Here is a 12,467-nt window from a genome sequence, read left to right as displayed (position 1 = left end):
GGGGGGGGGGTTCTTCCTGTCAGGATTCCATTTTTGGGGGGGTTAGAAAAAAATAGCGCAGCGAACTACGCCATTGTTTCCGTGCAAAAAAAAAAAAATAGAAACCTGAAAGGAGGAACATGAAATGAGGCCAAAAATGCAACCGAGATCAATTGAAACTTAAACACCGGTTTATGCTTCTTTTTAACGGGACAGAAAAACGGAAACCGCGAATGCAGATGTGAACGGAACCACAACGCAGAAAGCTGCGCCGTTTCACTCGGGACGGATCTGCGCCGGACGTCCCAGACGTAGGGTTTGACACAGATGTGAGCGAGATCCTGTATTAACCCCCGGAGTGCCCCCCCCCCCCTTCTACGCGGGTCGTTATACCACTAATGAACATTACCCGGAGAGGCGCCCAGGAGTGAAGCCCTGTTAAATTATTCACACCCCGGGGGGCGCACATTTCTAACAAGCCGGTGTTTTATGAAGCAAGGTTAACATTTTTACTCAATTCTCTCCGATATCGCCGTCTCTCCGGGGTCCATTTCAGGAGCGGCGAGAAGATCTACAGAAAGGAACGAAGAGGGAAAAAACGCAACAAACAAACAAGCGGCGCGAAGACCCGCACTCAGCACTTTCCTCTATTATTTGGGAGACTCGGGTTAACCCCTTCCAGGCCCGGCCTTGGGTAGGAGCGACGGTGGCAGCGGCATCTGTCCTAGTCAGCAGTCTCATCGCACACAATTACGGGGCGCTATCCATCATCCTGACCGCAATGCTTTTCTGACACTCCGAAAAGAGACGCGCTAAGCAGTTTCGCTAATAGCATAAATATTCTAAATATCTCTTTTATATTTTCATTTAAATTGGAATATTCTAGAAGTAATTGCGTGTGCGGAGAGCAGCGGCGGCTGCCGCAGGCGGGGGAGGGGTTGCTATTGTCTTTCACCCCCCCACCCCAACTGCGCAATTCAAGGAGGAAAGTCAGAAAGTGAACTTGAACTGAACCCTGCGCTGACCCCTGGCATCACATCCTACCGCACCGCAGAGGACCATTACTAAGGACTACTCCTCCCATCAGACTCTACTACACACAGGTACCTGCACCGCAGAGGTGGCAATCTATATCTCACCATTACCGAGGACTACTCCCCCCCCCCATCAGATTCTACTACACCACAGAGCTGAATCTATATCTCACCATTACTGAGGACTACTCCCCCCATCAGATTCTACTACACACAGGTACCTGCACCGCAAAGCTGACAATTTATATTCCACCATTACTGAGGACTACCCCCCTATCAGATCCTTCCCCACCGCAGAGCTGACAATCTATATTCCACTATTACTGAGACCTACCCCCCCATCAGATCCTCCCGCTCCACAGAGCTGACAATCTATATTCCCCTATTACGGAGGACTACTCCCCCCATCAGATTCTACTACACATAGGTACCTGCACCACAGAGCTGACAATCTATATTCCATCTTCACTGAGGACTACCCCCCCCATCAGATCCTTCCCCACTTCAGAGCTGACAATCCATATTCCACTATTATTGAGGACTACCCCACCATCACACCCTCGCACCACAGAGCTGACAATCCATATTTCAGTATTACTGAGGACTACTCCCCCCATCACACCCTACCGCACCACAGAGCTGACAATCTATATTCCATCTTTACTGAGGACTACTCCCCCCATCAGATTCTACCACACATAGGTACCTGCACCGCAGAGGTGACAATCTGTATCTCACCATTACTGAGGACTACTCCACCCATCAGATTCTACTACACACAGGTACCTGCACCACAGAGCTGACAATCTATATTCAACCATTACTAAGGACTACTCCCCCCATCAGACTCTACTACACACAGATACCTGCACCGCAGAGCTGACAATCTATATTCCATCTTTACTGAGGACTACCCCCCCTATCAGATCCTTCCCCCCTGCAGAGCTGACAATCCATATTCCACTATTATTGAGGACTACTCCCCCCATCACACCCTACCGCACCACAGAGCTGACAATCTCCCATCAGATCCTACCACAGACAGGTACCTGCACCACAGAGTTGACCATCTATATCTTGCCTTCTCTATCAGATTCTACCAGGGATACCAGCCCTACATATGGCAATACATATATCACCATTAAGAAGTACTACGGCCCCCATCAGATTCTTCCACACACCGGTGCTGCCAATCTGTATCCCGCCAGTAATGAGGACTACTCCCCCCATCAGACACATTTCCAGCTGTAAATTACTGATACCCAATATGGCTGCTACTACGGCCCTAATAGGAGACATAAACTTTATAGTACTGGGATTTCATGTTGGTTTCTCCAGTTACATCCAGAGCTGCTTTCAAAATTCTGCTGGTTGCCCTTGGAAACAGACCCTGGTCCATAATCCCAGAGCCTTGTGATGTAACTGTCATCTGAGCTCCCACAAACAGAATTGCAGCTGCAGCTCTGGATGTGACTAGAGTATAAATTATACATAGATACAATGTAACATCTTCTGTGATACAGTAGACCATTATTGTGCCCTCTGACGGTCCTTCTACACGAGGCCAATTATCGGGCCTGAACGTTCCTTTGCCCTGGAGTCGAGCTTTACAAAGGGACTAACAATCAGTCAAACAAACGATCAAACACTCATTTGTCGGATGATCGTTCTCAGCAGGTATCGCAACTTCTATCCACTAACTGTGCCCAAGTGTCAGTCATCACTGTATTCCTGGCATTGTATTCATGATCTGAAGGCTCAGGATGATGAGCGTTACACAGGATGGTGCTGCAGCATCACTACACATGGAGTCTCCTGCCGGCGGCTGGAGGAAGTGACTACTAATCACTGGCAGGTAGGCAATAATAGGCGTTCTAATCAATCACTGATCAGGATGATGAGCTGCGGACTGTCACTTTAATAAGAGTTCATAGTGAGGTTGACACGGCTGGCACCCGCAGAGAACATGCCGGAGCCCCGCGCCGTCCGCAGAGACTGGAGGGAACACTTATTTGAATTTACAATTTGCCACCAAAGCATTTCTGGAGCGGAGGCGCATAATCCCCGGCTTTGATTTTTACGATATCCGCCTCTTAATCCTCACTTGTAAGAACGCCGCTGACAGCAGCAGATTGATTGCTCCGGCCCCAATAATCTGGAGAGCAGCGGAGGGGAGGCCCGGCCGCAGCGGCTCGGTTATTACACTACGGAGTGCCGGCAGATGAGGCGCGTATTAGTCAGCGTACGGGAGGAGTCAGCGGCGAGATGCTGCTAAGCAACAACATCAGCGTATGCTCACACGGCGAAAACTGCGGCACATTATTACGTATGAACTCTTCCTCTAAAACCCGCCAGCTATGCACGTGTATGACCGCCGATCCGCAAGCAGATAGAGCCCCTTCAGCAGGCAAAATCAGTGCAGAATCTACAACAAGAGGAGGAGGAGGAGAAAAGAGGAAGAAGAGGAGGAGGCAACAAAAAATGAAAAAGGAGAAGAGAAGGAGGGAACAAAAAGGAAAAAGAAGGAGAGAAGGAGGGAACAAAAAGGAAAAAGGAGAAGAGGAGGGAACAAAAAGAAAAAAGGAGAAGAGAAGGAGGGAACAAAAAGGAAAAAGAAGGAGAGAAGGAGGGAACAAAAAGGAAAAAGGAGAAGAGAAGGAGGGAACAAAAAGGAAAAAGGAGAAGAGAAGGAGGGAACAAAAAGGAAAAAGGAGAAGAGAAGGAGGGAACAAAAAGGAGAAGAGAAGGAGGGAACAAAAAGGAAAAAGGAGAAGAGAAGGAGGGAACAAAAAGGAAAAAGGAGAAGAGAAGGAGGGAACAAAAAGGAAAAAGGAGAAGAGAAGGAGGGAACAAAAAGGAAAAAGGAGAAGAGAAGGAGGGAACAAAAAGGAAAAAGGAGAAGAGAAGGAGGGAACAAAAAGGAAAAAGGAGAAGAGAAGGAGGGAACAAAAAGGAAAAAGGAGAAGAGAAGGAGGGAACAAAAAGGAAAAAGGAGAAGAGAAGGAGGGAACAAAAAGGGAAGAGAAGGAGGAAACAAAGGAAAAAGAAGGAGAGGAGGAAACAAAAAGGAAAAAGGAGAAGAGAAGGAGGGAACAAAAAGGAAAAAGGAGAAGAGAAGGAGGGAACAAAAAGGGAAGAGAAGGAGGAAACAAAGGAAAAAGAAGGAGAGGAGGAAACAAAAAGGAAAACGAAGGAGAGAAGGAGGGAACAAAAAGGAAAACGAAGGAGAGAAGGAGGGAACAAAAAGGAAAACGAAGGAGAGAAGGAGGGAACAAAAAGGAAAACGAAGGAGAGAAGGAGGGAACAAAAAGGAAAACGAAGGAGAGAAGGAGGGAACAAAAAGGAAAACGAAGAAGAGAAGGAGGGAACAAAAAGGAAAACGAAGGAGAGAAGGAGGGAACAAAAAGGAAAACGAAGAAGAGAAGGAGGGAACAAAAAGGAAAACGAAGAAGAGAAGGAGGGAACAAAAAGGAAAACGAAGAAGAGAAGGAGGGAACAAAAAGGAAAACGAAGAAGAGAAGGAGGGAACAAAAAGGAAAACGAAGAAGAGAAGGAGGGAACAAAAAGGAAAACGAAGAAGAGAAGGAGGGAACAAAAAGGAAAACGAAGAAGAGAAGGAGGGAACAAAAAGGAAAACGAAGAAGAGAAGGAGGGAACAAAAAGGAAAACGAAGAAGAGAAGGAGGGAACAAAAAGGAAAACGAAGAAGAGAAGGAGGGAACAAAAAGGAAAACGAAGAAGAGAAGGAGGGAACAAAAAGGAAAACGAAGAAGAGAAGGAGGGAACAAAAAGGAAAACGAAGAAGAGAAGGAGGGAACAAAAAGGAAAACGAAGAAGAGAAGGAGGGAACAAAAAGGAAAAAGAAGAAGAGAAGGAGGGAACAAAAAGGAAAAAGAAGAAGAGAAGGAGGGAACAAAAAGGAAAAAGAAGAAGAGAAGGAGGGAACAAAAAGGAAAAAGAAGAAAAGGAGGGAACAAAAAGGAAAACGAGGAAGAAGAGGAGGAGGCAACAAAAAGGAAAAAGAAGAATAGGAGGTGGAAAAAAGGGAAGAAAATTATGGAGGGGGAAAAAAGATGAGGTAGAAAATGAAGAGGAGAAAGAAAAACAAAGAGAAGGAGGAGGAAAAAGAAAGAAGAGGAGAAAAGGATGAAAAATGAAGACAGGGAAGATGAGGAATAAAAGAAGTGGAGGGGGAGGAATACAAGAAAAAAAGAGAAAGTGCAAGAGAAAAAAAGGAGGAGGAGGAAGAAGAGGAAGAAGGAAAAAAAGAAAAGGAAGAAGAGGAAAATGAAAAAAAGAGAAGGAGGAAGAGGACAGAGGAGGAGAAGGAAGAGGAAACAGAAGGCGACGGAGTCCTCCATGGCTCTTAGACCGTGTTATACACCAGCATTAGGGGTACTGGTGAAGTTCTTATTTGGGTTGAACTAATTTAGACGAAACCAAACTTTTTGACAAAGTTTAGCAAACCGAAATTTTCATTACTTCGCTCAACTTTTTGAAAAGTGTTGAGAAGGGGTAGGCTTAAGGGAAGGGGCGTGGCTTCCTGCATCCCATCAGATTTACCATAGTTTACAGCAGAAACTGTAAATTATAGTGCAAATCGGCGCCGTCCGACAGTCGCAGTAGATTGTAGTTTGAGGTGCATGGCGAGCCAGAGAAAAGCTTGATTTATTAAGAGGCGCACGTTAATCGGGGGCCATGTTTGTTAAGACGAGGTGTATGGATGCGAATCTTAAAGGAGTTGTCGCAAGTCAGGTTGTACCAGAAGTCCAGCTGCAGCTCAGTCCTGACGTATGTGCACTTCAATGGGACCGTCGGAGATAACCAGATGGATGACTGGTGAACCCCGCCATGTGACAAGCTCTTTAATAAATGCCCCCCCACACCCGTAGCCTCTCCACGTGACACTATGTATGGTGCCATGTCTCTGTGCTGCATCTGCCATAAGGCTCTTGCTGAACCTCATTGTCTATCATGCCAGTCCATCACCGTTTCAATGGCAAGACTTATGTGTGTGGCTATATGGACGGAGCCATGTGTGAGCGGAGCCTCAGCTCTGCCTTCCCCTTGGACACGTCTCGGTCCTCACCTTTGCTCCCATGGGACAGTATCCCTTGAGGAAGTCCTGGCAGACCTCGGCTTTCCGGGAGACGTAGACGTGGCTGTACGGGCAGTCGTTGTTACGGCAGATTCCCTTCAGGAAGTACGAGCACACCGGCATCTGCGGGGGGACAAGAGAAGACATGAAGACGGATCTCCGCAGGAAGCAGTCGTTACCCTCATCATACACCCAACTGCCTGGTGAAGTGGAGCTATAGAGGGTGAAGCAGTAGCAGGCACACTCAGCCCAAAACCAATCTGCCCCATAAGACAACACCAGTATCATATTTGGTAATGTTTGGTGGGGTCCTGTTATAGATATTGCACGGGGCCCAGGAGCTTTATGTTACGCCTTTTGTAGAGGTAATCATTCCAGGGTGGGCCAAAGATGGCTGACAACCCTGCCCAAAAACCTAAAAATCAATAGCTGTGAAATCACTTCTGTGTGTACAAAGATTGGTCACAGCTCACCTCCTTCCCTGCACATGCCATACAGCAGATCCACAACACTAACACAGAAGTCAATAGGTGATGGGCACAGCTGACCTTCCCTCTCCCTGCACAGATCACACAGAAGACACTCTGGCATACAAGTCTTTAGGTGATGGTTACAGCACACCTCCTCCCTCTCTCTGTACATGCCACAGAGCATGCCCACAACATTCTCCAACAGAAATAAACAGGTGATGGGCATAACTGCATCCTCCCTCTCTATGCACAGATCAGATAGCATTCCTACACCATTACAAGTTTATAGGTTATGTAACAGCACACCTCCTCCCCTCCCTGCACAGGTAATAGAGACTGCCCATAGAACTCAACCTGTAATAATCAAGCTCACATCCTTCCCCTTCCTGCAGTCAAAGAGCATACCCAAAACACTAACACAGAAGTCAAGGTTACAGAGCATGCCAACAGCAATGTATAGGTGATGTCACAGCTCACCTCCTCCCCTTCATGCACAAGTTTTAGAAAATTCCTACAATACTCTCCCATAGATTTCAATAGGAATAGGTCACATCCTCCCCTCCATGCATAAGTCTCAGAGCATACATACTATGTATTACCAGAAAACTTTACAGGTAATAGACAGCACCCCACCACCACCAATAGAAGTTTATATATGATTCCACAGCTCACCTCCTCCCCTCCCTGCACAGGTCACAGAGCATACACACAATACTCTCCCACAGGATTGTATAGATAATAGGCAAAGCTCACCTCCTCCCCCTTTCAGCACATGCCACAGAGCACGCTCACAATGCTCCCCAATAGAAGTTTATATATGATGCCACAGCTCACCTCCTTCCCTCCCTGTACAGGTCACAGAGTATACACACAATACTCTTCCACAGGATTGTATAGATAATAGGCAGAGCTCACCTCCTCCCCTTTCTTGCACATGCCACAATGCATGCTCACATTGCTCCCCAATAGAAATTTATATATGATGCCACAGCTCACCTCCTCCCCTCCCTGCACAAGTCACAGAGCATACAAACAATACTCTCCTATAGAAATCAAGATGCAATGCATATAGATCACAAAGCATACCCACAACACTGTGTCATAGGAGTCAATAGGTAGTGAACACAGCTCTCCTCCTCCCCCTCCCTGCACGTCAGAGCATACACACAGCACTCTTCCATAGAGATTAATAGATAATGGGCACAGCTCTCCTCCTCCCCCTTCCTGCGTATCACAGAGCATGCTCTCAACGTTCTCTCGTATACAAGTCAGTGGGTCTGCTCCTGTCCTGTGTGTCTATGCCCTGTAAGGCTGCATACAGGTGATACATTAGATGCACATATGAACACACCTCTAAAACGCGCCCTTAAAGCGGTATTCCCACATGGACGGCGTGTCGGTTGAGTATGTATGCTGCCTGCCATTCACATTCTATGGGACCATAAGAGATGTCGGAGCGCCCTCCTCTGCCAGTCCCATAGACTTTGGAGTAGAAGCGATCACACTCCACTCTCAGGATCTGTGGGGGTCCCAGCAGTCGGACCCCCGCTGAACAGACCCTACCTTGGGCATTGGTGGTAAGTTGTCATTCTGGGATCTTACTTGACTTACCTGTAACAATGAGGGATTCCTGAGGTCCCCGCGGCCGCCCCTCCCCCAACTTCTATGCAATATTTAAATCTTGCACAAATGAGGGCCGTAAAGGCGACTCCTGAATATTGAAGGGATTAACGGCGACAAAAATGACTTCTTCAAGTGCCTCCTTCTGGTGCTCCGCGCGACCACCAATCATCTCATAAACTCATAAAGCCGGGTGATGGGCTTATCACCCACAGACATTTTTCTCCGGAGCAGTAAACCTGACAGCGCGATGACTTTCACCTTGTGCAGGAGAATGCAGCAGAGCCGGGACCGCGCAGAAGCACCTCCGGGGGGACAGAGAGATCCTGTGAAGCGTGGAGGCAAATCTGAAGGCTGCATATACAACGAATGACCCCTTTATTAGAGACCCCCATCTAGTAGCGCGTTGGCCTCCTTTGACCTTCAGATCCGCAGCAGTACATCGTGGCGTGGATTCCACTCAGTGAGGAAATGGTTCTGCAGGAATATCGGCCCCTGCGGACAGGAAGCTGCTTGAAGTTGCTGCAGGTTAGATGGCGGTGCTGACATGTTCTGACCAACTGACAGGAAGGGGTCAGCGATTCATGCTTCTTGTGTCAAATTCTGACCTCCCATCTGACCAGGGGATGTTTTTTCCGCTGCTCAGTGATACAAGTTTTGCGTTCTTTTACCCGCTGGAGTCGCCTTTTTGTTTCTCTTATACAAGAATGGCGCTGATTGTCTGCTGTTCTAGCCCATCTGTACTAAGGAATGGCGTGCTGTGCGCTCGGACACGTTAGTTGGAGCCCCAGCGTTGTATTCAGCTGCTCCTGACTGTGAAGCATCTCTTGGTCAGAACGATTCCTGACATCCTCCTCTGACCCCTTTCGGTGAGGAGTTGTTTCTCTCCACAGGGTCCTCTTTCGCCGGATGTTTTTCCTCAATCATGCTATTCTTGTTATAATCTCCAGGAGACATAAAACTGCAAAAACTAGGCTGGTTTCCCATCAGGAGCCTGGAAAAGCTGAATGGGAACCCTTTGTAGAAGCAGCACACGGGTCGCCATCCAATAGCAGAATAACCACATTACAGGCACAAAGAAGTGGTAGACTTCAAGAACATTTATAAGTCATCCACAGGGGTCCGACCGCTGGACCCCTAGGAATTCCCAGGATGATGCCCTAAATGCCCCATTTGAATGGAACAGCAGAGGGCATGGATGACCATCGCTCCATTCACTTCCATGGAATGGAGTCAGATTGCCAAACACATCAATCTTCGACACAGTGGTGGTCAAGCATTCGCAGCACTGTTCTAGTCACATGGGACATTCGGGGGTGCCATTCTAGAGATTGTTGGGGGTCCCAGAAGCTGTGATCAATGGTGATAATGGCATGTATGGAGCTAAAGAGCTATTCTGGACATCGTCTCTATGACCCGAGGATAGGTCATCAGTGGAAAAAGCCAGGAATATCCCTTTAACAGAGGGATGGGAAGGGGCCGATGGGTTGCTGTGGTTTTCAATGTAAATGAATGGAGATAATGCACCGCAGTACAGAAGTATTTTAGTATATTATCTGAGCGATAGAAGATTGCAGGTTCAAGTCCCCTACAGGGACATAAAGTGGAGGGAGGAGGGGGGGGGGGGGGCGTAAAAAAAAAAATTACACTAATTAAAAGTAAAATAAAAGCTTTTGTGCATCCATAGTGATCCATACAATAAATTGAACAGACTTTCACGCGGCCGGGTCGGATTCTGGATGCGGAATCCAGCACCAGAATCCATTCCTGTGCTCCGGCGGCGCCCCCTGCGTACCGGTCATTTTTTTCTCTTCTGAGCTATGGATGTGCCAGCCGTCGCACATGCACAGTACAGTTACCCGCGCCGTCGCTGATGCGGATCCCGTGACCTTTCTGCAGTGCTAATTGCGGAAGCACAGCGGGACGGACGGCTTTCATTGACTGCAATGGAAACACTCCTTGCGAGGCCCGCACTAGAATAGAGCATGCTGCGATTTTTTTCCCCCACGAGCGGAAAATCGCAATTGATTTCCGCTCATGGGCAGGTAAAAGCGATTTTGCATGGCATGTCTATGGCAGGTATTTGCTGCGGACGACGGCTCGGATTCCGCACTGCAAATACGGCCGTGTGCATTGGCCAGTGATGGCGAAGCTTTTAGAGACCGAGTGCCCAAACTGCAACCTAAAACCCACTAATCTATCGCAAAGTGCCAACATGTCAGCGGGCGGGGCTGATCACAACATAGGATTTTACCCCCGTTGTTCTATAAAGAACAGGGCCGCTTCAATATAGACCGGGTGCAGATTGTGACTGATTTTAGGATGCAGAAATGCTGCAGAATGTCCTCAGCGGAAACTTCTGGGGAAAATTTTGCAGCATTTCCGCATCCAAAAGTCAAAATCTGCACCCTGTCTGTTTTGATACAGCCCTGCCCATTTCCACGACATGTAAACATACCCCAGCGGTAATAGTGACCCCCCTCAGCCGCCCCAGCAATAATAGTGACCCCCCCAACGGCCCTAGCGCTAATAGTGACCCCCTCAGCCGCCCCAGCAATAATAGTGACCCCCTCTCAGCAATAATAGTGCCCCCCAAAGTGGCCCCCAGTATGATAGTGATCCACCCCCCAGCGATAATAGTGACCCCCCCCCAGCGGCCCCCAGTATAATAGTGACCCCCCCACGCCATAATAGTGACTCCCCCAGCGATAATACTGACCCCCCCAAGTGACCACAGTGATAATAGTGACCCCCCTCACAGCGGCCCCCAGTATAATAGTGACCCCCATACATCTGCCCTCAGTATAATACTGACCCCCCCCCCGCCCACAGCGGCCCCCAATATAATACTGACCACCCCCCAGCGGCCCCCAGTATAATAGTGACCCCACCCCCGCCATAATAGTGACTCCCCCAGCGATAATAGTGACCCCCCCCCCCCAAGTGGCCACAGTGATAATAGTGACCCCCCCCCCCCAAGTGGCCACAGTGATAATAGTGACCCCCCCCCCCCCGCACAGCAGCCCCCAGTATAATAGTGACCCCCCACAGTGGCACCCGGTATAATAGTGACCCCCACAGCGTCCCACTGTATAATAGTGATCCCCCAAGTGGCCACAGTGATAATAGTGACCCCCCCCCCTACAGCGGCCCCCAGTATAATAGTGACCCCCCCACATCTGCCCCCGGTATAAAACTGACCCCCCCACATCTGCCCCCGGTATAATACTGACCCCCCCCCCCCCCACAGTGGCCCCCAGTATAATACTGACTCCCCCACAGTGGCCCCCAGTATAATACTGACCACCCCCCAGCGGCCCCCAGTATAATACTGACCCTCCCCGCCATAATAGGGACTCCCCCAGCGATAATAGTGACTCCCCCAGCGATAATAGTGACTCCCCCAGCGATAATAGTGACTCCCCCAAGTGGCCAGAGTGATAATAGTGACCCCCCCACAGCGGCCCGCAGTATAATAGTGACCCCCACCCGCCACATCGGCCCCTAGTATAATACTAATCCCCCCACAGCGGCCCCCAGTATAATACTGACCACCCCACAGCGGCCCCCAGTATAATACTGACCACCCCCCAGCGGCCCCCAGTATAATACTGACCCTCCCCGCCATAATAGGGACTCCCCCAGCGATAATAGTGACTCCCCCAAGTGGCCAGAGTGATAATAGTGACCCCCACCCGCCACATCGGCCCCTAGTATAATACTAATCCCCCCACAGCGGCCCCCAGTATAATACTGACCACCCCACAGCGGCCCCCAGTATAATACTGACCACCCCACAGCGGCCCCCAGTATAATACTGACCACCCCACAGCGGCCCCCAGTATAATACTGACCACCCCACAGCGGCCCCCAAGTATAATAGTGACCCCCCCCCCACGCCATAATAGTGACTCCCCCAGCGATAATAGTGACCCCCCCAAGTGGCCACAGTGATAATAGTGACCCCCCCCACAGCGGCCCCCAGTATAATAGTGACCCCCACACATCTGCCCTCAGTATAATACTGACCCCCCCCCCCCCCCACAGCGGCCCCCAATATAATACTGACCACCCCCCAGCGGCCCCCAGTATAATAGTGACCCCCCGCCATAATAGTGACTCCCCCAGCGATAATAGTGACCCAACCCCACCAAGTGGCCACAGTGATAATAGTGACCCCCCCACAGCAGCCCCCAGTATAATAGTGACCCCCCCACAGTGGCACCCGGTATAATAGTGACCCGCCACAGCGTCCCACGGTATAATA

At 49.3% G+C, this 12,467-nt stretch overlaps 1 protein-coding gene across 1 annotated transcript in view; it reads right to left on the bottom strand.

Annotated features, from left to right (window-relative positions):
• The window catches only part of ZC3H3 (zinc finger CCCH-type containing 3), a 60,881-nt gene that overhangs the window by 22,070 nt on the left and 26,344 nt on the right, over window positions 1–12,467 (bottom strand). The window contains exon 6 of the mRNA XM_066578900.1: window positions 6,102–6,233. Coding sequence (XP_066434997.1) covers window positions 6,102–6,233 — 132 coding nt within the window. The remainder of the gene's footprint in view (window positions 1–6,101; window positions 6,234–12,467) is intronic.

Source organism: Eleutherodactylus coqui, chromosome 9 (genome assembly GCF_035609145.1).
Source record: "Eleutherodactylus coqui strain aEleCoq1 chromosome 9, aEleCoq1.hap1, whole genome shotgun sequence".
Classification (NCBI taxonomy): Eukaryota; Metazoa; Chordata; class Amphibia; order Anura; family Eleutherodactylidae; genus Eleutherodactylus; species Eleutherodactylus coqui.
Note: the sequence above shows the minus strand (reverse complement) of the source record. Positions and strands in the feature narration are given on the sequence as shown.